Raw genomic sequence first — 26,527 nt, 5'->3', positions numbered from 1 at the left:
TGAGAAGGCGGAAAGTAACTCTCTTGTTTACATTTAAGAGTCGTGTCAGTTCAATATAAACTGCACATTAATCCTGCATATTTTTTATTTTTGTATGTTTAATAAAAGGACCCTGAGTTTCGCACCATAGCTCTCAAACAGCCCTGCCAACAATAAGGAGTCTCTCAGGACGAGGACCTCTGTTCTAGAATACAACTGGCGAGCATTTCTTGTAAGTGCACTAAGATGATGGGGTGGATTGCCATCTGCTGGAATGTCCATCTAGCCTTTAACATGCATTAGATGGGTTCTAACAGGGGCGACCGGTACATGTATGTGGGGTGGGGCGGGCCGAAGAAGCGGGGGGAGACGACAGACGACGGGATAGGGAAAATAAAATAAATAAATACATAAAACCACTTACCTTATGCTCGCCACATCGCAAACTCAGCTTAAGCCTACTGTACATAGTAGGCTTGAACTGTGGTTTGAACGAAATACTTTAACTAGGGGCACTAGGAAGCCATGTGTGTCAGAGAGAGCCTGATCTGTGGGGATGTATGAACATGTGTGTATGAATGGGATATATGTGTTTGGGTGAATGAGAGTCGGTGTCACATGCACAGGGCATATCTTTCGCCATATGTGGAACTGTTACATGTATAACCCAAATATACAACCATTTATTTTAATGGGAGAAATTTAAAGTGCCAAAAATGTTCTGCAAAATTTTTTCCTAATATGGTAAATGTTGGTGCATTTCAAATTTCTCCCACTTTAGAAAATGGCTGTATTTTTCAGTTATAAATATTATACCGTGTCTACCAGTCACTGGGAGCAAGATGCCTTCTGTGTGTAAATGCGACACTCGAAATAGGGGGAAATTACAATGAAGAGTTAACATTATATTTATATGGTTTCCATAAAACTCATCATTTAAATTGTATCCCTTTCAAAGTGTCGCATTTACAAACAGCAGGCATCTTGCACCCAGTGGCCTGTAGACATGGTGCCATATCTAAACAGATAAAAACAGCCATTTGTTTAATTACGAGGAATTTAAAGTGAAGAAATATGCTTCATAAAATATTAAGACATTGACTAAATTTTTCACAGAAATACTTTTATCCACTTTAAATTTCTTTCATTTGAAAAAAGACCGTATTTTTGAGTTATAAATATGGCAAAGTGTCTACTGACCACTAAGAGCAAGAGTCCTGCTGTTTGTAAATGCAACTCTTTGAAACGGGATAAAATTAAAATGAAGAGTTAAGTTAATCATTAAATTAACTTCATTTTAATTTTCTCCAGTTTAAAAGCATTCAGAAATATTGTTTTGTTCTCTTGCTCCAATACTGAGTTGACAAGGACTTTTATTTATGATGTACATACCTCAGTGCTTCATGTCTGTGACCTGGGTCATAAACCTGACTCCAGCCATGCTTATTATCAGGCCCCTCTATCTGCAGCCTGAAGATAATAATGTAGAATAAACACAGTTTTCCCTTAACTTTAAAAGAAAAATGTGACCCTGTGCTTATTTAAAAATGAACTCAAGGCTGTGAGCTTCTCTGAAGGTGTCTGTGAGCTACTGGTAGCTCACTATCGACTGGTTGGAGAAACATGGTGTAGACTGACAGCACAGACTGAAGTGATGATCTGCTCCATTTGAGTATTGTCCGTTTTATACCTTGCATAAGAACTTCAGAAATATGACAGTAGTTTTAGAGTTCTTTAGGGACCATGAAATTGCACAAAAAGGGCTGATGTTGAAACTGGTCTCTTTTCATGGGCATAACTTTTTTGTTCGGCTACTTCTAAAGAGTCACACAAAGTGTCACAACTAAGACACTGAATTGTAACATATGGGTACAATGGAAACAGTGAAATGTCACACATGAGCAAACTGAAAGCTTGGCAGACTTCATTCCCTTGTGTTGTGCACTGCAGAGCCAGTTCAGAGGGGCTAGTCACAGAAAAGGACACCTGCTAATGAGCTGTAGCAGCAGTGCTACACATGTTCACTTATATTGTTTGAAGAAGTACTTTAGTACTTCAAAATATCACACAAATGAACAATAAACTAATTTAAAAAGCATGCACTACAATTTTTAAATCCCTTCCGTAACATGGTAGGTGCAGAGTCTAATGAGCACAACTCTGGCCACTCATGCAAAACACCAATTTTGGTCCATGTAGGCCTCCCTGCAATTTCAAACCTCTTCCGACCAAGCCCTCGACCATAGTGTAGTGCGCTACCTGATTTGCCAGATGTATGAAGCGGTACATAAATGCTACATAAACTACAGCTTCGCACTCACCCTTACCATCCACCAAATAGCTGAGTTCAGGAATAATTAATCTTTAGCCCTTTGATGATCAAAGTACATGGAATTTCTAAAAGTAGTCCTATCTCCACCCACTCACTTCAGTATCTGGATCTCCACTTTCCACCTAAAAGTATGAAGGCAATACTTTTCCATTGTCGGGGAGGCTCTCCTCTTCCCTATCTTGTGCCATGCTAAACTAAGGGCATCCAAACATATCCACTTAGTTTGTGAAATTAATACAATACTACAAACATCAAGGGTTTAAGAAGGCATCTGCTCCAGTAAGTAAGTAAGTAAGTAATGTTTATTTTGTACATGATTAGTTAAAATCTTTACAAAAATATAAAACACCAATAGAAACATTAAAAACAGTTTATAATTCAGCTTAAAAAGTAGGAGATTTACGGGGAACAGTTCAGGGTTGGCCTCAGGTCCTAATAAAGTTCTTTAAACACTATTAAGTCTTTTCCCTGTTAAGTCAAAGAACTTCACAACCTGGCAATTCAGTTTGGTGTTACTGGTAGTAAAGCATAATTTGACTGCCTGCCTGCAGGTCCGAACAGCATGTGACGTAAAGGATGGTAACAAAAGGTTATACCTCAAATCCCTTAGTTTAGGGCATATACAAATCACATGACCAATGTCCTCCTTACCGGACTTACACAGGCGACACTGTTGCGAAGCATGTGTTCTCTCCCTTGGGGGCAGGTGTGGCAGTATCGGGATTACACGAGGCGTAATTTTAGAAACTTTTCTTTAACTTTTATTTTCATCCCGGTATTGAGATATGCTTGTGGCTGTGTTTTACCATAGTGGCCCAGGATTGTCCATCCATGCGCTCTGTTTGCTAGGTCCTTCTTATCTTCAATCGCTGAGATAATGCGTGCTGATCTTTTAGCTAGTTTTTTGAAGGACTGGAGGTCTATAGAAGTTTCCCAAATGTCAGACAAACCTAGAACTTCAATTGATTCAAATAAGTAGTCTCTAGGCAACGAGGTACGATGCCGGAGTAACTCTTTCCATATGTTGGCATTAAGGGAGTCGGCCTCTGCATTGCGGATCTTGCGCCAGCTGGCTACGTACGCACTCCACCTTTCTAATCTTTGTTTAAGAATGCCAAATTCTAAACGAATCTGAGCAGGAGAGACATATTTAGGAAGATTAAAAAAAACCCTATAGGAGTTGGCTATAACTGTGTCCACCAGAGCGGCATCCTTCCCATGCAGAGATTCCCTCCCATATGTGAGCGTCGGTTGTAGTTTCGCACGCAGGATTTCAAGAAAGGGTTTGAGTGTGAGATCGGGGAGTTTGGCCTTTAATGATTTTAACGCCAGATAAGTCATTGTGGCCTTCCCTCGGAAGGAATGGAGTTGAGCCCTAGACGTATTATTTGAGTCCAGGAGAACACCCAGATACTTGTATGTAGCTACCCGGTCAAGTTTTTCTCCATTCAAGTACCAGCAAGGATTCCTTTTTTTCCTGTAATTCACCGTCATGACCTTTTATTTGTTAAGATTTATTCAGAGGGCATTCTTTGCTGAGAAGGCGTAGGCTGCGTTCAAAAGGTGCTGAAGGCCTGTTGACGAGCGGCTTATCAGCACCAAATCGTCCGCGTATAGCAGATTTGAAAGGGTGATTTTCCCTAACTTGGGTGCATGGTTGTGGCATTTATTGAGTTCTGCAGGTAAATCCGCCAAAAAAGATTGAATAAGATGGGCGCTAGTAGGCACCCTGATGTAATCAATAAGAAGCTGGAACTTCCATGTAGATTAAACAAGTTACTTTATTTAAGTTAGGATGTTAAGTTAAGTATATAAAATGATAACCCCATCAGAAGCAGCTGTCCTGCTGCTCAGCCCTCACCCAACTGACATTCACAGAGCACTAGCATTCCAACCATCCAATATTCCACAACACAGACATTCTAGCTGAGCAGCAGGAAGACTCAAGATACAACATATCTCCCTTCGTTATGGGAACAATTGCATTGTAAAATATAACAGATGAATCAATTAAGATAATGACCACATGTAAAGTACACATAGTCACAAACTTAAAACAATGCATATACAATGAATATGCAATACCATTCTACTCACCTCGCATTACACACTATACCACAACTCACCAAGAAAATACACCCTGAATCACTATACCGCGATTCACCCAACTAACAAAAGGAATACAACACGAGACGCTATATAACATCTCATCTCGCACACCACAGTCTGAGCAGAACGTCACATAGGTCCCTGAAATAAAGCACTATCCTTCATCATACACCATCAAACCCAAATACCACAAATCATACCAGTTGGCCAGACCAGTACAACAAGCAGCACCCACAGGAACAAACCTTAACACCAAATAAATCAGGAAACAACGTGTACCACTCAGACAAATGAACAAGCCCTTACATAACTCATTCATACTCCAGAACAAGCACTTACATAACTCATTCATACTCCAGAACAAGCCCTTACATAACTCATTTATACAGCAGAACAAGCCCTTACATAACTCATTCATACTCAGACAGCTCCTGGTGATTTATTCACCTGCAAACCAATACTGAGAGACTATACTGCAGTCATCTCATACACACACAAACCAATGGTTGGCCTTACGTGAACCAACTCATACACAACACCTGTTGTGGGACTTCTCTTGGTGACTTATTCACCTGCTACCAAACTACACTAAAACTGAGAGACTATACTGCAGTCATCTTGTACGTAACACAAACAAGAAAGAACTAACAACTTGACTCGACTCCAAAAACAACACTTATGGAAGCTACACTCTGTTGTGCTCTAGTTCTGGGACAAATGTTGCCAATGTTGGCTCTTCCACCACGTCTTCATGCTTCCTTCGCATTTCCTGTCTTTCCTTTTGCCAGTTATAGCTTCTTCTGGATTCAAAACCAACTTCCGTAAATGGAACTTATGTCCTATTTTAGCAATGAAAGTGCTCTCATACGTTGGACTTTTTGTCTTATAGCAGCATCTAAAGTGCTTTCATAAGTGGGACTTTTGTTTTATTGCAGCATCTACAGTGTTCACATATGTGGGACTTTTGTCTTATTGCAGCAGCTCTCATATGTGGGACTTTTGACTTATTGCAGCATCTACAGTGTTCACATATGTGGGACTTTTGTCTTATTGCAGCAGCTCTCATATGTGGGACTTTTGACTTATTGCAGCATCTACAGTGTTCACATATGTGGGACTTTTGTCTTATTGCAGCAGCTCTCATATGTGGGACTTTTGACTTATTGCAGCATCTACAGTGTTCACATATGTGGGACTTTTGTCTTATTGCAGCAGCTCTCATATGTGGGACTTTTGACTTATTGCAGCATCTACAGTGTTCACATATGTGGGACTTTTGTCTTATTGCAGCAGCTCTCATATGTGGGACTCTTGACTTATTGCAGTATCCACACTACTCACGTGCAAACTTGACAATTCCCAAAAACTCAGTTCTTTTTAATCTACATCTGGGCTCAAGAACTTTAGATACGTTCCAGTTGACCTCCGGGGCAACATTCACTGTAGATCAAAGACAATACCTGGTACACCTCATAGAGCATCGACATTCAGATCAAACCTCACTGCGTCAACATCAACGTCAATATCCTGTCTTGACGATGTATGCCTAAATTTTCCATTATACAAAATGGAGGCACGCACGATAACGCAGAGTCGACTGGTTCACGGCATGAACATGCACCAAATAATGCCACGCCAGCAACAGACGAACATGGAATGAAGTTTCGTCACAAAAGCCACAGATGAGGTAAATAATTGTACAATCTCGTCTCATGTAGATTTGAAAAGTAAACAGCAACCGTTATCTCTCTCCACAGAAAACAACAGTCAACGGAAGCGAAAGTCAAAAGTACATATTTCTTCTTTTTTCCTTCCTTTTTTTTTGTTTCACTTTAATGGTATCTTGCCAAGCACCACAGCGCCGTCTCGACACTTAATCCCACATCATATGCCAACAACTCCTTGCGCTTCTAATCCAACTTTAGTTCATCACAGAAGAGAAATAACACATCTGCTGATAATAAGTCCGTACTTTAAACCAACGCTCGTTTTTTTTCCCTTTTCGCCAGAACACAAACCCCACTGTAGCAGTATACATGTACTCCTCACTTCGAGGCTCGATTTTATGCCCCCGAATACAAACAAATCCTGCACTCTGCACCGAGGCTCGATATTTCCTTGCCCCCGGACAACCAACAAACATCAAAAACGTCTGATGTTAAACTGTTAATTAACGCTGAAAGATTTGGCACATTTGGGTTATAGGGCGACCGATGGCAGGGTCACTGATGGGGTTCTTTAGTGCCAGACAGCGTTACGCACATTCACTTAATTACTTCAAAAAAAATTTACCTCAAAATTTCCTTTTCTTCTATTTTCTGTACCTATCCGGTTTCATTTTCTAACAGCCATGAACTTTTCTTCTTACTTTCTGTCCAGTTTCTGTTAGGTAACCAGTTACCTTGAAGTTTCACACGTGGATTCTTCTTCACAACAATCGCCAAATGATGTAATCAATAAGAAGCTGGAACTTCCATGTAGATTAAACAAGTTACTTTATTTAAGTTAAGATGTTAAGTTAAGTATATAAAATGATAACCCCATCAGGAGCAGCTGTCCTGCTGCTCAGCCCTCACCCAACTGACATTCACAAAGCACTAGCATTCCAACCATCCAACATTCCACAACACAGACATTCTAGCTGAGCAGCAGGAAGACTCAAGATACAACACACCCCTGCTTTAGTCCTTTTGTCGTCCTAATCGGCTTCGAAAGGTGTGTACCTGCCCCAAGTTTAATTTTGATCCAAGTATTGGAGTGGAGCAGCAGTATTAGGACGTCTAGGAGGCGTTTCGGAATGCCCCAATTGTAAAGTTTCTGCCAAAGTTTGTTGCGGTCCACATGGTCGAAGGCAGCGGTATAGTCGATGAACATGAGGAATAAAGGTGACTTGGTTGCTTTTGCTGCACCCATCAGAAGGAACAATGCCATAATGTTAGTTGTGGTCCCTTGGCCTTTGCAGAAACCCGTTTGGTTGAGTGGGATAATGGCATTTTCAGAGGCCCATGACGATAATTCCTCCAAGATGAGTCCTGCGAAGTATTTTGCTTCTACGTCAAGCAGGGCAATAAGACGATAACTGTTTGGATGACTCTTGCTCCCATGTTTGTAGATCTGCTCCAGCATTTGCAGTATTACCTTTTTAGGGCTCGGGCCTAAGACTCCACGAAGTGGAGGCGGAGCTTGCGAGCTCTCATGTGTTCAATGCAGAAAGGGCTCCGGCTGGCACATTCCGTAGTTTTTAATGGCATCTGCCTAGTGATTCGTCTTCGCTGTGCTGTGTATTTAGTAGCGGTGACGTGATAGGCTGTAAGTAATTTACGCGTGCCCGATGTGGCATATTGTGTGCGAGAACGAGCACGGCAGAGTGATTAATCTTAATTACGAGCTGTCAGAGTGCCCGTGTAATGCAATCCAGATGGTGCGAGCGCGTTCACCATTGCATTGCATTTATCATGCGCGCGTTTAACATTTACCTTTCGCGCACGGCAGTCCATTCGTGTGTGTCTCATGGTTGCCCTCATCTGGGGGTGTGGGGCAATAAAATATTAGATAGAACGGAGGCACTCTTGAATGTATTGCACCATGACAAGTTGCACCGTGCTAAGACAATATATTATTCATCTCGTCATATTTCTGATGAGCCAATGTTAAAAACAGAAGCAGCTTAATGTCACAGACGACCTCTGGTTACCCAAAAATGTTTTCTTCCTTAGTTAACTGACACGAGCAGCACATGTGGCTCTGAATTTTGTTAAGCTTCCGAGAATACAGTGTCCATCCACCCCACCCCCCGCCCATCAACCCCCCACATCATCATCAACTCTCCCCTACCCCCCAACTCTGCCACGGGCTTTCACTGAAGAGTTCTCAACTCTAGCAGCAAAAGTACGTTTCCCATCACTAACCTGTGAGGACGAACAGCAGCAAGAGCGCTGGAAGGAAGTCTCCTTGGCTGTTTGCTTTCGGTGTGTCCATTCAAGGTGGGGGGCACGTCCCGTTCACCCCCACTGAAGCCGGTTTTGCCAGCGCGGTGAGAGAGTGTCTAGCCGCACACGTGCGCGAGACGGACAGCTGGAGCGACTTCCGATGCTAAACTCTTGTCAAAGGGTGGCTCGTGGGAGCAAGGGACCCATTGCCAACTTCCACAGCATCGGTCTTCTCAGTTCATCCCTGAAACTGTGCATGCGTCGCAGCTGTCCCCCACGCCGCCACCAAAGCGCCAACTAATATTTTCTAAACTCTTCAGACATGAAAGCGACTGTGCCTTTGTCTGGGAGCAGGCTACAGTCCCGGCCGGCTCCTTCCCTCTGCTTTCCAGCTGCTGGTCCCGGTGCCTGCTTCTCAAATTTCAACCTCCTGGGTGGCACTGGGAGTCTTAAAGAGGCAGATACCCCTTTACTCCTGGTTTTAGCCAAACTCAGATTTGGGCGGCCTTATTTTCCCGGACTGGTTGCATCTTGATTGCTTTTCCATATCAAATGCAAGTGTACCAAATCAAAGTACATATAAATTAAAACAGTGATGAATAACTCACATGCTTAGATCTTGGAGCAAATAAACCTCAAGTATTTCAAACATCTTCATGCTTTTCTTTCATTGTAGCGTTTTTTTTGGTGCAAATTTATATAGCGCGAACTCGACCCGAAGGTATTAGAGGGCTTTACATGAGCATCAGTTACGTTACACAAGGCGCATTCAATTTTTTAACAGGCACGGGGAGATTAAGTGATTTGCCCAGGATCACAGAACATGTGGAGTCGACCCCGAAGCTCGAACTTTGGTTTTCCAGCTCCGAAGTCGGCAGTGTAGCCGTTAGACCACATCCTCTCCGCAGCGTTGATGGTTTGGCACTCATAATTAACTGAGTTCCCATATTTTGGTTCCACCTCCAGCCCTGCCTCCGATATTTGTACAGCACCTTACACCCCTGGAGCCAGGTGGGCAACAAGATTTGGGGGGTGGGGTGTAATTCTTCCAATAAATCAAAAATGGACTAGCTAAATAATCAAAAGAAAATAAATTATTTTAATTTATCAAGGACTCAAGTATGCTTCGTCAATGGTTTTTTGGCACCTGGTAGGTGTGCTCAGAAAGCCCTCACCCACCAACCTAGTTGGTGGCATGCTTCATCATCGGGCCCACCCAGTGACACCTAGCGTGTCCCGGGTGTGCTTCGACGCCTGAAGACAGCGGAGCAGGTATGTCGCTGTGTGTGCGGTGAAGACTGTTATGGATCGTGATTTTAAAACGGCTTGGCGGGGATCCCAGTGCCCGAGGGCAAATACACTTTATTAGCTGGGTCACCGTCAGCGGTTAAAAAATAAGGCTTATTGGATGTTAGAGGCGAGTTACGACCTCCCACATCCTGGGGTGTGTCAACATGTTTCAGCCAGTGCCTTATTACTATGCTGGCTTTCTTCAGGACGGATAAAAAAGGTGTGTGCAATTAAAATTAGTGAGTGTATATCCAGACTATGTGTATACACGCCCTAAAGTGTTTTTCTATGTGTGAGTGGGGAATTCCCATCTCAAGAAAACACCTGTACATAAAACATTTAGGACAAGGACAAAACATACAAGGGAAAAAGTTAGAGTCACTTGGCTGTATAATATGAATACAGTTGGTTGCCGGCTCTATAGCGGTGTGGGTGCTGGCTATGAGCGGCTAGGGTGTAATGGCACTGGTGGTACCATTAGGGTGGGATTCGCACTGGATTGCGGTAGTGGGGTGGCTAAAACACGAATAGTTCAAATTGGTGCACAGTGGTACAAGAGGAAAAACATAAGAGTTCAATCTTACGCTATTTTGTAAAAAGTGCTACTTCATGGTTTGAGAAGTGGCATAGGTTGACCCTGTGGAATAAAAACATAGGTTTTGCCACAGTGGTTGAGAGAGAGAGAGACCTGTAGGGGAGAAAACGCTTACCAGAGATGAAGAACCGTCTTAGTACTCACTGAGTTCTTGGTCAGAGCCTGCCGTGGACCTGTACTGCCTCCTTCGCTGCACCGGTAGCGAATGGCCATGGGAGTGGGCTTTTTATACTGCAGGCTGATTGTTAAATTATTGCCACCTGTGTTTTTCGAGAAAAAGGGTGAAAAGACTCGAAATACCGGGTCAGTGCGCTCGCAAGCGCTAGTCATGGTTGGGGTGGCGGTCTGCGCATGCGCGTAGTAGTGTGCTGTTATCGCGCATACACTGTGTAGCAGGACTTTATGTCCACCACTTTGAGTGCTCCCACATTGCCACAACCAGCAACCCCTTCAGTCACCACATCCTGAAATGGCACAGGTACATTGACGATATCCTGGTCATTTGGCAGGGCTCACAGAGTGACCTGGACAACTTCATGACATGGCTCAACACCAGGGACCAATACTTGAAGTTCACTAGCTCCGCCAGTAACAAAGCTTTGCCCTTCCTGGACCTAGACATCAGGGCAAAAGATGGAACCCTAACCACGACGACTTACTATAAACCTACGGCCAGGAACTCTTTATTGCACTACAACAGCTTTCACCCCCGGCCCCTGAGAGAAAACCTACCATTCGGACAGTTTCTCCGCATCCGTAGAAACTGCACCAATATACATGACTACAAAGCACAATCTGCTGAATTAGCTACCAAACTTGAAAACCGCGGATACCCTAAAACCATCATTCACAAAACCCAGAAAAGGGCGAGAAACCAAAACCGGGATGCCCTTCTGGAGAACCACGTGAAAAATGACCAAGATCAACCCATCACTTGCGTCACCACATATAACACGGCCTCCAACGAAGTGACCAAAATCATAAAAAAACATTGGAGAATTATCAACTCTGGACAGAGGGACTGGGAACCACCCAGATTCGCTTACAAAAGGAACAAAAACCTCAAGGACCAGCTGGTGAGCACCAGACCTAGACTACCACACAAGCAACCAGCCAATACCATCTTAAATGCCTGGGGCCTTCCGAAGGTGGTTGGACACTACCCTTGCAACGATTGCAGTGTGTGCCATTTGACCACACATACCAAGACGCTCCACCTGGAACCCAACAAAACATGGACACAACAAAGTCACACCAACTGCAACTCACGCAACGTGGTGTACCTCCTGACCTGCACATGTGGCCTCCGTTATGTGGGGATGACCACCCGAAAGATCAAGACCAGAATCACTGAGCATCGGAGCACGATCCGATGCAAGAAAAACGTAAGCAAGCTTACGAACCATTTCATTACCCAAGGTCACACTCCTAATGACTTTAATTGGACAATAATCGAGCAGATCCCAGAAAGTGCCACTGAAAATGACAAAAGACTCCTGGGCAAAGAACAAAGATGGGTATACCGTCTGTCAACATCGACCAATGGGCTCAACGATGCCATCCCGTGGAACTCATTGTCCCACACATGATCAGGACATTAAAAAAAAAACCCAAACTCACACCCCCAGCCCAGCAGTGCCAGCCATCCCCAGACCATCGCCCGGTCGCCTTGACAACAGGCACTCTAACAAGACCAGTGCCCAGTTGCAATGAGGCATACATTTGCCTCAGTAATTCCATCATTAGTCGTTTCCTATTGCCCCACCACTTTTGTTAAAAGCACCTGATGGTTCTCACTCGCGCCGCATTAACCGCGCACGCGCGAGCGAGTAGTACCGGCCCTCCCACTCGTGCGCATGCGCAGAACGAGCACCCTATGCGCATGCGCGATAACAGCACACTACTACGCGCATGCGCAGACCGCCACCCCAACCATGACTAGCGCTTGCGAGCGCACTGACCCGGTATTTCGAGTCTTTTCACCCTTTTTCTCGAAAAACACAGGTGGCAATAATTTAACAATCAGCCTGCAGTATAAAAAGCCCACTCCCATGGCCATTCGCTACCGGTGCAGCGAAGGAGGCAGTACAGGTCCACGGCAGGCTCTGACCAAGAACTCAGTGAGTACTAAGACGGTTCTTCATCTCTGGTAAGCGTTTTCTCCCCTACAGGTCTCTCTCTCTCTCAACCACTGTGGCAAAACCTATGTTTTTATTCCACAGGGTCAACCTATGCCACTTCTCAAACCATGAAGTAGCACTTTTTACAAAATAGCGTAAGATTGAACTCTTATGTTTTTCCTCTTGTACCACTGTGCACCAATTTGAACTATTCGTGTTTTAGCCACCCCACTACCGCAATCCAGTGCGAATCCCACCCTAATGGTACCACCAGTGCCATTACACCCTAGCCGCTCATAGCCAGCACCCACACCGCTATAGAGCCGGCAACCAACTGTATTCATATTATACAGCCAAGTGACTCTAACTTTTTCCCTTGTATGTTTTGTCCTTGTCCTAAATGTTTTATGTACAGGTGTTTTCTTGAGATGGGAATTCCCCACTCACACATAGAAAAACACTTTAGGGCGTGTATACACATAGTCTGGATATACACTCACTAATTTTAATTGCACACACCTTTTTTATCCGTCCTGAAGAAAGCCAGCATAGTAATAAGGCACTGGCTGAAACATGTTGACACACCCCAGGATGTGGGAGGTCGTAACTCGCCTCTAACATCCAATAAGCCTTATTTTTTAACCGCTGACGGTGACCCAGCTAATAAAGTGTATTTGCCCTCGGGCACTGGGATCCCCGCCAAGCCGTTTTAAAATCACGATCCATAACAGTCTTCACCGCACACACAGCGACATACCTGCTCCGCTGTCTTCAGGCGTCGAAGCACACCCGGGACACGCTAGGTGTCACTGGGTGGGCCCGATGATGAAGCATGCCACCAACTAGGTTGGTGGGTGAGGGCTTTCTGAGCACACCTACCAGGTGCCAAAAAACCATTGACGAAGCATACTTGAGTCCTTGATAAATTAAAATAATTTATTTTCTTTTGATTATTTAGCTAGTCCATTTTTGATTTATTGACATATAATTCGGGGGATAAGGACTAGCTTTCTGGTCCTCTCTCTCCCTCTTGATACACGCGCGCGTGTAATTCTTCCAGCCATAGGCAGAGTGGCTCTAAGATGTGGTGAAAACACAACACAAGCCTCATTAACAAGTAAATGGTCTTTTAAAGACTTTTGAAGTACTGAAGTGCGGCTGCAATTAGAGGGTCACCAGCCCACAAAGCTGTCTCAGCCTGGGCTGGCAGACATGAAGGGGGGGGAAGGGGGGGGGGGGGGGGGGCTGAAGCCCAGGTAGCCCAATGAGTGTTGCGTTTGCCTGGAGCTAGGAGTTACAGGTTTTCAATTCACCGTAAGGCCTACAAATCCCTGCATGCAGGTTGTTGTCGGCTTGAGAGCCGGGAAAGACAGAAATCGTCACAGAGACGGTTGTGTGCACATTGTATGTTTGAATGGAATTCCCATACTAAACATTCAAGTGTTATTGCCTGTTGTTTTTCATATATTCATTGCATTTTTAGCTCACCTATAGAGATGCACAAGAAACCTACAACTTTGAATATAAAACGAGCGAGATATAAAGGCAGAGCTCACAGGTTTAGGATGTGTATGCATGAGAGTGTTTTTATTTATTTATTTACATTCTAAGATTTGTAGTTCTGATACTGTCATTAAAAAACTCCAGTTCCAGAATGTAAAGGTACACGCTCCACTGGATAAACTTCTCTCGCGTGGGCCTGGAAAACGCTAGAGCTCTCATAAAGGTTAGATATTACAACTGTGGAGGCCATTTCACTCTATCTCATAAGTACCTACATTTACTGAATGTACTAACACTTTAATAACTATTTGATTGCTAAGGATTAATAACTTCTGCAATGTGCTTCCATTTTCATTGCAAAAACCACAGTTGATGGACAGAATGTAGAACAATGTCATACATTCACCCCAGTACAAGGATCTGGGCCTAAATCCATCTTTTTTTGCACTCCACACCACCCTGGGTTAGACAGTGGCTATATGCAAATCAGCTCTGACCCTGTGCCTCATGGGAACAGTCCAGTCTGTACTACCAAGCCATGTCTTTCCCAGACCGGAATCAAGCATCCAAGGACCGGTTTCTGGCTATCATATCTACAGGATAGCAATGACAGCGCATATCTACAGGCTAGTGAAGCCAATACATATCTACAGGCTAGCGATGACAGTGCATATCTACAGGCTAGTGAAGCCAATGCATATCTACAGGCTAGCGATGACAGTGCATATCTACAGGCTAGTGAAGCCAATGCATATCTACAGGCTAGCGATGACAGTGCATATCTACAGGCTAGCGATGACAGAGCATATCTACAGGCTAGCGATGACAGTGCATATCTACAGGCTAGCGATGATAATGCATATCTACAGGCTAGCGACGACAGCGCATATCTACAGGCTAGCGATGACAGTGCATATCTACAGGCTAGTGAAGCCAATGCATATCTACAGGCTAGTGAAGCCAATGCATATCTACAGGCTAGCGATGACAGTGCATATCTACAGGCTAGCGATGATAATGCATATCTACAGGCTAGCGACGACAGCGCATATCTACAGGATAGCAATGACAGCGCATATCTACAGGCTAGCGATGACAGAGCATATCTACAGGCTAGCGATGACAGTGCATATCTACAGGCTAGTGAAGCCAATGCATATCTACAGGATAGCGATGACAGTGCATATCTACAGGCTAGCGATGACCGAGCATATCTACAGGCTAGCGATGACAGTGCATATCTACAGGCTTGCGATGACAGTGCATATCTACAGGCTTGCGATGACAATGCACATCTACAGGCTAGCGATGACAGTGCATATCTACAGGCTAGCGATGACAGTGCATATCTACAGGCTAGTGAAGCCAATGCATATCTACAGGCTAGCGATGACAGTGCATATCTACAGGCTAGCGATGACAGAGCATATCTACAGGCTAGCGATGACAGTGCATATCTACAGGCTAGCGATGACAGTGCATATCTACAGGCTAGCGATGACAGTGCATATCTACAGGCTAGCGATGACGGTGCATATCTACAGGCTAGTGAAGCCAATGCATATCTACAGGCTAGCGATGACAGCGATGACAGTGCATATCTACAGGCTAGTGAAGCCAATGCATATCTACAGGCTAGCGATGACAGTGCATATCTACAGGCTAGCGATGACAGAGCATATCTACAGGCTAGCGATGACAGAGCATATCTACAGGCTAGCGATGACAGTGCATATCTACAGGCTAGCGATGATAATGCATATCTACAGGCTAGCGATGACAGCGCATATCTACAGGATAGCAATGACAGCGCATATCTACAGGCTAGTGAAGCCAATGCATATCTACAGGCTAGCGATGACAGTGCATATCTACAGGCTAGTGAAGCCAATGCATATCTACAGGCTAGCGATGACAGTGCATATCTACAGGCTAGCGATGACAGAGCATATCTACAGGCTAGCGATGACAGTGCATATCTACAGGCTAGCGATGATAATGCATATCTACAGGCTAGCGACGACGGCGCATATCTACAAGATAGCAATGACAGCGCATATCTGCAGGCTAGCGATGACAGTGCATATCTACAGGCTAGCGATGACGGTGCATATCTACAGGCTAGTGATTTGATTTGATTTGATTTTGGGTTTTATAGAGCGCATAGCTACCCTAGGGCATCCCAGCGCTAGTGACCACTGTCCTGTGGGGTAAGGAGACAGGATGGAGGGCTCAGGGGAAGAGTAGGGTCTTTAGTTGTTTCCTGAACCTGAGGTGATTGTGTTCTTGCCTCAGGGAGAGAGGAAGGGCATTCCATAGTCTGGGGGCATTGTACGAGAACAGGCGACCGCCTGTTCTGGACTTCCTGATTCTTGGAACGTTTGCAAGGGAAAGGGAGTTTGATCTTAATTGTCTACTCGACTGTTGTTTTGTTACAAGTGGCCTAAGGATGGGGGGGCCTTCGTTGTGCATAATTCTATGGGCTATGCACAGGGACTTAAAGTTGATCCGTTCCTTTACTGGTAGCCAGTGCAAGCTTCTAAGGGCTGGTTTGGCCGAGCTCCTTGCGGCGGTTCCTGTGAGGATTCTGGCGGCCGCATTTTGTGCACATTGAAGTCTGTGGACTACAGAGGCTGGGGCCCCCAGATAAAGGACATTACCGTAATCCAATCTGGAGTTCACCAGCCCCTGCATTAGGAGTTTCCTGGAATGGAGGGGGAGTAGGTGTAGAATTTTTCGTGCCATCTTTATAAGGCCGAAGCAGGTTCCCGCGGTTTTCCTTGCTTGGGTCCTAGAACTGAGCTCCTGGTCCAGCCATATCCCAAGGCTCTTTACTTCGGGCTTAGGGGATGGCGGGGTTCCCATGCATGGTGGCCAGGGGAGGGGAGCGGGGATTTTCTTAGGGTTTCCCAAGAGGAGTATTTCTGATTTCTCCCCATTCAATTTTAATCGGGAATCGCACATCCACTGGTGTACCTTTTCCAGACAACTGGATAGATTGGGGAGGGCGTTGTCAGACTGGTTGAGGGAGACGACGAGCTGGGTGTCGTCGGCATACATTATTGATTTAATGCCAAAAGGCTTGACAACATCCTCGAGAGGTTCCATGTACACATTAAAAAGTGTGGGGCTCAGGGAGGATCCCTGGGGCACCCCACACTTGAGTGCTTGAGCCGTGGAGGTGGAATGCCCATCTGCTACTTGAAACGACCTGTCTTCAAGGAAGGAAGAAATCCAGGCTAATGCGGAGTCCTCCACTCCTATCAGCCCAAGACGGTGAACAAGGGTTGCGTGGTCCACCGTGTCGAAGGCGGCACTCAGGTCGAGGAGGATCACTGCCACTGATCCTCCTACGTCCAATATGCCCCTGGCTTCTTCGACTACGGCTAACAGTGCGGTGTCGGTCCCTTGTCCAGGTCTGAAGCCTGTCTGGGACTGGCGGAGAAGGTGATTGATTTCTAGGAACTCGGAGAGATGTTGGTTTGCAATGCGCTCGGCGATTTTACTAATAGCCGGTAACAGTGAGATCGGTCTGAAATTAGATGGGTCTGTGGGGTCTAGATGCGTTTTTTTTATGAGAGCCTTGACTGTGGTTTTTTTCCAGTTTGCCGGAACTGAGCCGTTCTTGAAGGAGGCGTTGATCAGGTTGGTGAGAGGAGGGGCTATGGTGGAAGCAACTAGCTTTAGTTTACTGATCGGGGCTGGATCTGATGGAGCGCCGCTTTTGACTTTATGTAGGACGTTAAGAAATGTTTCGATGGTGATTTGAGGGAAGGAGGATAGCCTCGGGGTGTCTTGGCGGGGGAAAGGGTTAGGGCTTCCTAATGTGGTCGTGGCAGGCGGGAGGAAAGTCAGGATTTTTTCGATTTTTTGAGAGAAGAATTCGGCCATCTGATTACATTTTGCGCCGTCCAGGTCTGGTGGTGACGGTGGGTCCTGAATTTTGGTGAGGAGTTTAACTATCCTATAGGTCTCTTTTGCGGAATTTGCCGCTGTGGCTATTTGCTCTTCGAAATCGGAGGCCTGGGCTGATTTAAGAGCGTTTTTATAGAGCCTGATATGGATTTTATATTCACTTCTGTTTTCCGAGTTCCAGTTCTTTCTCCATTGGCGCTCTAGCCTTTTGCCTTTCTTTCTTAATTCACGTAGTTCGTCGGTGAACCACGGTAGTTTGGAGGATTTCCTGGAGGAAGGGAGGGTTTTGAGTGGCAGGACTGTATTAAGGGAGTCGCTAATCCATTTATGTAGCTGGATTTCAGCTTTAGACGGATCTGGGTCTACAGTAGGTAGAGTGGAAGACAGAGAGCGTTCCCAGAGGATTATGTCTAGTTTTTTCCATGGGCGTGACGGGGCCTGTGGGCGAGGAAAATTTACCATCTTCCCTGGAAGTTGGAGTTTAAAAGGAACCAAGAAGTGGTCTGACCAGGGAAGGGGTAGGGGAGTTTGAGCAGAAAGTTTGGAAAGATTAGAGAAAACGGGATCCAGTAAGTGTCCTTTCGTATGAGTGGGATCGTTGCTGAGAAGTTGTAGGTTAAGGGAAATTAAGTCGGTTTTTAAATCTGCGGCGGATTTATTGTTTTGATCATCGAAGTGGAGATTTAAGTCGCCGAGGATTGTAAAGTTGGGAGTCACACAGGCCAGAGAGGAGATAGCGTCCATAAGTGAGTTTATGAAGCGACCTACCTGACCAGGGGGGCGGTAGATTAGGACCCCAGATAGTGTGGTAGATGGCGGCAGATGTAAAGAAAAAAGCACATTTTCACTATCTAGGATGGGGCTGTCTTTGAACTGACAAACAAGGCTATCTCGATAGATAATCGCAATTCCCCCTCCGGTACCCGTCGGTCTGTTGAGAGTTTTAATGAGGTACCCGGGAGGTAGCGCTTGGACAATATCCGGGTTGGAACTCGTGGATAGCCAGGTTTCCGTTAAGAACAGAACGTCAATGTCCGACTCTGTTAATAATAGGTTAATTTCTGTCTGGTGCTTTGGGAGTGACCTGCAGTTCAGCAGGGCCATCTCCAAACAGGCTGGTTCGGGAGGGTGAGAGGGCGTGAACCTGAAGGCGCAGTTCGGGCACCTAGGATGCTCGTCTTCCAGGCTGATAGGTTCGATGCATCTAGTGTTTAATGGTACTCTGAGTTGGTGCAGAGTTTCCTGTGAGTATTTGATACGGGGGGTTTCGAGGCCGGCCAGGAGTTTAGGCTCTGGGCTCGGTCTGGCGCGGACGGGCGCAGACGGGCTTGCCTTAGGCGCGCCTTCGGCGCGCAACCGGCGCTCGTCCGCTGCGCTTCCTGTGCATGCACATGTTTATAGGAAGTGGAAGTGGGCGTGGCCTAAATGGGCGTGGCCAGCGCGCACGCCTCTGCTGATGGCGGCCGCTGTTTTGCAAAGAGCGCGAACAGCCTTCAGATCGGCTGTGTGCTAAGGATTTGGTGTCAGGAGCGCGTCAGCACAGAGAAGGGTGAGTAAGTAATAGACAAAGTAAAATGCAAATTTTTAAGATCAAAGTGCAAGTATTACAGTTTTTTAAAAAAGCAAGTTTTAAAATCAAAGTGCTAATTTTTGTTGAAAGAGTACCTCCAGCTCCCGGCTATTTTGCCTCAGGACTGGGTGAAAGGGTCAGTCAAGCGCTAGATGAAGCGGAGTATTTATAGCGCTGTCAGGGGGCGTGGCTTGGGTGGGCGTGGCCTAAATGGGCGTGGCCAGCGCGCACGCCTCTGCTGATGGCGGCCGCTGTTTTGCAAAGAGCGCGAACAGCCTTCAGATCGGCTGTGCGCTAAGGATTTGGTGTCAGGAGCGCGTCAGCACAGAGAAGGGTGAGTAAGTAATAGACAAAGTAAAATGCAAATTTTTAAGATCAAAGTGCAAGTATTACAGTTTTTTAAAAAAGCAAGTTTTAAAATCAAAGTGCTAATTTTTGTTGAAAGAGTACCTCCAGCTCCCGGCTATTTTGCCTCAGGACTGGGTGAAAGGGTCAGTCAAGCGCTAGATGAAGCGGAGTATTTATAGCGCTGTCAGGGGGCGTGGCTTGGGTGGGCGTGGCCTAAATGGGCGTGGCCAGCGCGCACGCCTCTGCTGATGGCGGCCGCTGTTTTGCAAAGAGCGCGAACAGCCTTCAGATCGGCTGTGCGCTAAGGATTTGGTGTCAGGAGCGCGTCAGCACAGAGAAGGGTGAGTAAGTAATAGACAAAGTAAAATGCAAATTTTTAAGATCAAAGTGCAAGTATTACAGTTTTTTAAAAAAGCAAGTTTTAAAGCCAATGCATATCTACAGGCTAGCGATGACAGTGCATATCTACAGGCTAGCGATGACAGTGCATATCTACAGGCTAGCGATGACAGTGCATATCTACAGGCTAGCGATGATAATGCATATCTACAGGCTAGCGATGACAGCGCATATCTACAGGATAGCAATGACAGCGCATATCTACAGGCTAGTGAAGCCAATGCATATCTACAGGCTAGCGATGACAGTGCATATCTACAGGCTAGTGAAGCCAATGCATATCTACAGGCTAGCGATGACAGTGCATATCTACAGGCTAGCGATGACAGAGCATATCTACAGGCTAGCGATGACAGTGCATATCTACAGGCTAGCGATGATAATGCATATCTACAGGCTAGCGACGACAGCGCATATCTACAGGATAGCAATGACAGCGCATATCTGCAGGCTAGCGATGACGGTGCATATCTACAGGCTAGTGAAGCCAATGCATATCTACAGGCCAGCGATGACAGTGCATATCTACAGGCTAGCGATGACAGTGCATACACTCACAAGGAGACCACAGCCAGCTGAGGTGCAATCTTCTCCCACTCACAAGAACGACATCACAGGCAGCAGCAGTGCAAGCTTCTTACACTCACAAGGAGACCACAGGCAGCAGAGGTGCAAGCTTCTCACACTCACAAGAAGGACATCACAGGCAAGTGGTGCAATATTCGCACACTCACAAGGAGATCACTGGCAGTACACACCACATGAACACACTCCATAACACATAGCAACAATACATTGGCATTTACAATGCCATTAGCTCAAACTCAAATAAATCCGAGCCCGATTGCATTTCTAATGCTTGTTAATATTTGTATTATGTACTCCTGTATTCTCCCGCTTCCTTGGAGCTCTACATTTCCCAATATATGCTTTCAGCCATTAATACTCCCAACATCTGAGTTGATTAGGTGGCATTGCTGAAACGGTGGTGTATTAGTAGCCGAGCAGTGGGGACAGTTCGTCTGAATCTAGTGTCTATCAAAAATACTAGAGCACAGCATCACATGCAAATAATGCGTATGTGTACAGTGCTGTATTCTTAGATTGCACGGTACCTCAAAAAGCCTCCTCTATATTACTAAAACCTTGCATGCCAAACTGATCCCTAACTAACTCTTGTGTAATATAACTGGTGTTCAAGAAAAGTGCTGGAATACCTTTGGGTCGAATTCGCGCTATATAAAACGGCAACAAGAAAAATCAGATATAACTTCCATTAATCTAATATACCACAAAGAGATTTAAGTGAATGCATGGAACGGTTTCCCAGATATCGCAAGATTCATCCAAATAACCAACAATAAACTGTAACCACCAATCTAAATCTCGGGTTCCCAGAGCAGCGTAATGCCTAGCGTAAAGGGCTTCAACGCTCGCCAGGGTTAGCAAGTGCTACATTAATTCAATTACAAGCATAAATCCTGCCGCATGACGCCCGATAAAGTCTTCAAGATGTCCTGTCAGTAGTACAGCATTGGTATCAGTTAGCAGTCTAGTTCATTATAACTCTGCGAGCAGCCTGCGTTGTAAATCCGTGAGCGAGTAAGCCCAAATGTGTCACCGTCTCTGATTCGATTGTAGGGTAAAACCGTGATCACAACAGCAGATCTGATTGGTTCCCTGGCCTGCGTGCTAGTATTCCGAATATTTCGGCGCTTCTGAGGGTTGCCGCTGCTTCCGGATCAGGATCTGAAAATTGTGTCTGACAGCAGGGAGCCGAAAACATGCTGGAGCAGGGACTAGAGATGGCATCTATGATCCCGGCCTTGAGGGAGCTGGGAAGGTGAGTATCTGACAGTGAGCGTCAGTGTGTGCGAGAGGAGCAGCTGTATCGAAGGGCGGCAGCAGGAAAGCGAGTAGCAACGTTATGTTATGTTAAGTGCAACTTATAGAGCGCGCTAACACCAAAAGGCTTCATGGCGCTTTAACAGGGGGTCCAAACCATTTTTGCAAGAAGAAAAAGAGGGTGTTACAGAAGTTCTAGTGAGAGGGAATTAAATAGCTTCTATACATTCATCCAGTGCAGCTTTTCAGCTAACACCATTTAGCTTTATGGAACTTGTAGTTTTGCATTTAATATTTTAAGCTTTGGCTCAGAAATCCAAAAGTACTGTTGGTTAAAAACAGGACTGTCTGTCTGAATGTGCCCCATATGACTTAGGAACACTTTGCAAGGATTGAAGATGGGCAGCAGAACCCTTTCTTTGAGCGATAGGGATAAGAAAATCCCTGATGCTACAGAAGTGAGGGGCAGTAGAACCGCAGGGCAGGATCATAGCAGCACAATAAGGAGTGAGAGTTGCACCAGAACCTGCGTGTTAGGAATGAGAGGGCACTAGAAACTCGGTGCAGGAGAGGCATTCTTTGCACGAGACAGAATAGCACTAGCCCAGCGGCATGAGGAGCGAAATGGGTAGCAGTTCCCTCCTACTCGTCCCTCATTAGTGAATGGGGAGTAGCAGGTGCTACTCTCACTTAAGGAGCAGCCGGTGAAGGACGAGCATACTGTCCCCAGGGAAGATATGAAAGGGGTGCAGAACCGTTAGTTGTAAAGAATGAGGGAACAGCTTAACCCCTTTCCTATGTAGCACCTGGATGGGCAAAAGCAATTCTTTTATCGTGTTCACTGTTTTGTCAATTTGCATTTTAGGTTCGACTTTTTCTCTTGCTTTTCAGCATATTAATCATGAGAAAGATTGTTGATGTGTCTGGAGAATATTAGGTGCATCTAGTGCGCCAGTGAAATTCAATGGGAATTCTGTGGGATACTGTAATACCTCCAGGCTCGAATGTCTTCAAGTTTTAGTTTTTCACTATGCACGTGCAGTGCTAGTATATCTTGTGTAGGTGCTCTTTTTGGTCTCCCATGCCTTCTCTGTATCTTGCTGACCGGTAGTTGGTGTTCTTCTTCGATCGTGCCTTCATGAAGTAAGTCTTGCGTATGGGACCTGTCTGCATGAACAAATATAGAAAGTCAATAGTGATTGCTGGACAACATCTTTGGTCTTGTGAAATTAGGGTTGGTTTTAAAGGATGATAATCCAGATAACTTTTAGATCCAACAAATTCTTGAATGGCTTGGTGATAATACAAATCTTAAACTGGCTCTTAATGTGAATGATTATGTCCCTTTTTTGTGGGATCAATTTTTATTGGCAAAAACCCCCCCACACCTCCAGTCATCATGCTCTACCATATAACTTACACAGACTACATTGTAAACAAATAAAATTACCTTATGCAATAGTTGGTTGGAAGAGGTGTCACTGCACTAGCACACCCAGCAAGAGCACACATCAATCACACTTTCCAGTCGAGCAACTTAACCCACTACTAGCTCACAGGAGTAGGGCATCCTGGGGCTCCCGAAGCTCAGCAAGCATTGCCGCCGATGCCTGCAGGTCGTCTGCAAGCTTATCTCTGCATGTTTTTCGCATATGGCTCTAATTGGGCATGGCCCATTCATCCATGTCTGGCAGCCAATCAGTCACCCTCGGAGCTATAGGAGACAACTATCTAATGGCAACCCTCTGCTTAGCAAGTACCAAACCCAAAGGGAAAAACTTCCCGCTAAGTTTATTTTTTCTTTCGAGCTGGGATCATCCCAGTAGGCACAGTCCAACACCCCTGGGAACAAATCACTCTGAAAGCTCATTCAAGGTTTCCAAGATGGACTGACAAAAGGTATCCAATTTGGGGCACTCCCAGAACACTACTTTGGTGGAGTAGTGTGGCTCACTGGTTAGAGGCGGCAGACCCGGAAGCAGAAGTCGGCCCGGGACCAGGGTTCAATTCCCGATGCGGCAGGGTCGTTGACTTGGGTCAGCGGACTCGATAATTCTCGCTTCGGTGCTTACTCTAATCAGGGGTTCCACTCGGCAACTCTGGGCATTAGCTTGCCTAATCTCCACAACGGCCCCCTCAATTCCGTGGATGCCTGGCTCCACCTTGGGGACTCCCAGCAGGGACCATCCCACAGGGAAAGCCAGGACGGGTTCCCCAGGGTTATACAGTGCCAGGAAATCTACGGACAGGTAGCAGTGCGCTTTACAAGCTCAAATACATACATTTACAAATACATTTACATACAACATATGTAGAAAATCCGCCCTTTGCCTGGCTCAGTGGGGACAGGAGGTCGAATGTCCTGGGTAAATTGCATGCAGTGTGGTCGGAGTGAGGCGTAACTGGTGGACCACATTATAATGAAGCAGTTTGAATCCGACATCCCTAGATGTCCCCTTCACCCTGGCATTGACGCCCTCCCGTTCTTTGTCGCAAAGAGTAGCACCCAGAATCTCATGCCACTTATTATGAACAAAGCGATACAAAAGGGGATGATGGATGGAGCGTTTGAGCAAATCAAACACTCACCCCCAGTCAGCTGATCTGGGTTTAATCCATCACCATTCTTTAGCTCACTCAGCCACCCCAGTTCAGACATGGCCATATGCAAATCAGTCTGACCCTGTGCCTTATGGGAACAGTCCAGCCCGAACTGCCAAGCCATGTCTTCCCTGGACCGGAAACAAGCATCCTGGGACCGGTTTCGGATTCATAATCCTCATCAGCCAGGCTATCTTGAATCCAGTGAGCAAGGGACTCACGTCTGAGCATACCCTGCCACACTTAGGGCGAACAAAGCGACACAAAAGGGGATGATGGACGGAGCGTTTGAGCAAATCAAACACTCACCCCCAGTCAGCTGATCTGGGTTTAATCCATCACCATTCTTTAGCTCACTCAGCCACCCCAGTTCAGACATGGCCATATGCAAATCAGTCTGACCCTGTGCCTCATGGGAACAGTCCAGCCCGAACTGCCAAGCCATGTCTTCCCTGGACCGGAAACAAGCATCCTGGGACCGGTTTCGGATTCATAATCCTCACCAGCCAGGCTATCTTGAATCCAGTGGCCAAGCGAGCAAGGGACTCACGTCTGAGCATACCCTGCCACACTTTGGGCGAACAAAGCGATACAAAAGGGGATGATGGACGGAGCGTTTGAGCAAAACAAACACTCACCCCCAGTCAGCTGATCTGGGTTTAATCCATCACCGTTCTTTAGCCCACTCTGCCACCCCAGTTCAGACATGGCCATATGCAAATCAGTCTTACCCTGTGCCTCGTGGGAACAGTCCAGCCCGAACTGCCAAGCCATGCCTTCCCTGGCCATGTCTGAACTGGGGTGGCAGAGTGGGCTAAAGAACGGTGATGGATTAAACCCAGATCTATTGACTGGGTCTGAGTGTTTGATTGGTTCAGATGCTCCGTCCATCACCACCCCCTTCTGTACCGAACATGAAGACTGATCGCATCAAACCTGCTGTCCATGACTCAAGTTGGCTGCCTATTCTATTCTATTGTATTCTATTCAATCCATTTGTGAAATGTATTATTATCCAATAATGGCATCCTGTCCTTGAGGGGAACCATTTGAAAATGGCAGCTGAAGAACTAGAATAAAAAAGTGTGAACGATTTGCAAAAGGCAAGGTGATCATTATGAAGGCGAATGGCAGGGGGGAGAGAACTGAAGAACAGGAAGTGGCATTCAGGCACAGAGAGCCACCAAAGAGAGTCTAAGCATAATGAGCAGGAAACGCAATAGCAAATAAATGTACCTTGCTGTTAAGTATGGGCCTGCTTTTTTAAAAACACTTTGTTAGTTTAAATAAAAGGTTACAGTATCACATCAACTTAGCAGCACAGCTACAATATCTGATCATTGAAACATATCTGTGCCACAGATTTCGATAGGTACAGGATACCCATTTTGGCCACTGCTAGCACTGTGCATAATCATCAACCACAGTAAATAGACATGCTAGGGATATCAGACATTTCGTGTAAGACCACTAGGTAGTTAGTTAAGGACACATATATGTTGGATACTGATTGTACATCCGACCATACTGTTTACCGATAGTGGCCGAATTTTGAACATTTCCACTTTACATGGACGATGTCAGTGTCCTCGCCGCCACAGCGCCGACACTCTGCACCAGCGGTTAGGCCAGCTCTGTGCAGCTTATATGGAGTCCAGTGCCAATTGTGCAAAACCTAACAGTAGAACAGTTTCAAGCTGGCTTCTCTTAGAAATGTATTGTGGCTGTCCATTAACTCAGTCCACTCATCATCAGGAAACTGAGTCTCGAGCCACCTTTCCAACCAGTATTTAAGTGCTGTTGATGTTAGGGTGGAAAAAAAGTTCTCGGTAATGTTCCAGTACAGCTCGTATACCGTGCCAGAGAACCCTTTCCATGTATGCACGTGTTGTACAACAGGTGATCTTTGAATGGGGGTACGTATGACCTTTAGCACACCTCGTAATTAGTGGGCAAGTTGTAGATAACACCAGTACCTGGAGAGAGGCAGTG

The 26,527-nt window shown here is 45.7% G+C and overlaps 1 protein-coding gene across 2 annotated transcripts in view; it reads left to right on the top strand.

Moving 5' to 3' along the window:
* The first annotated feature begins 21,796 nt into the window (after positions 1–21,796).
* ATR (ATR checkpoint kinase) overlaps positions 21,797–26,527 on the top strand; it is a 340,021-nt gene continuing 335,290 nt past the window's right edge. For both annotated transcript variants that reach the window (XM_078666419.1, XM_078666418.1), the window contains exon 1: positions 21,797–21,932. In XM_078666419.1, coding sequence (XP_078522545.1) covers positions 21,874–21,932 — 59 coding nt within the window. In that variant the 5' untranslated portion in view covers positions 21,797–21,873. The remainder of the gene's footprint in view (positions 21,933–26,527) is intronic.

Source organism: Lissotriton helveticus, chromosome 11, assembly GCF_964261635.1.
Source record: "Lissotriton helveticus chromosome 11, aLisHel1.1, whole genome shotgun sequence".
Lineage (NCBI taxonomy): Eukaryota > Metazoa > Chordata > Amphibia > Caudata > Salamandridae > Lissotriton > Lissotriton helveticus.
This window is presented reverse-complemented; position numbering and strand designations above follow the sequence as displayed.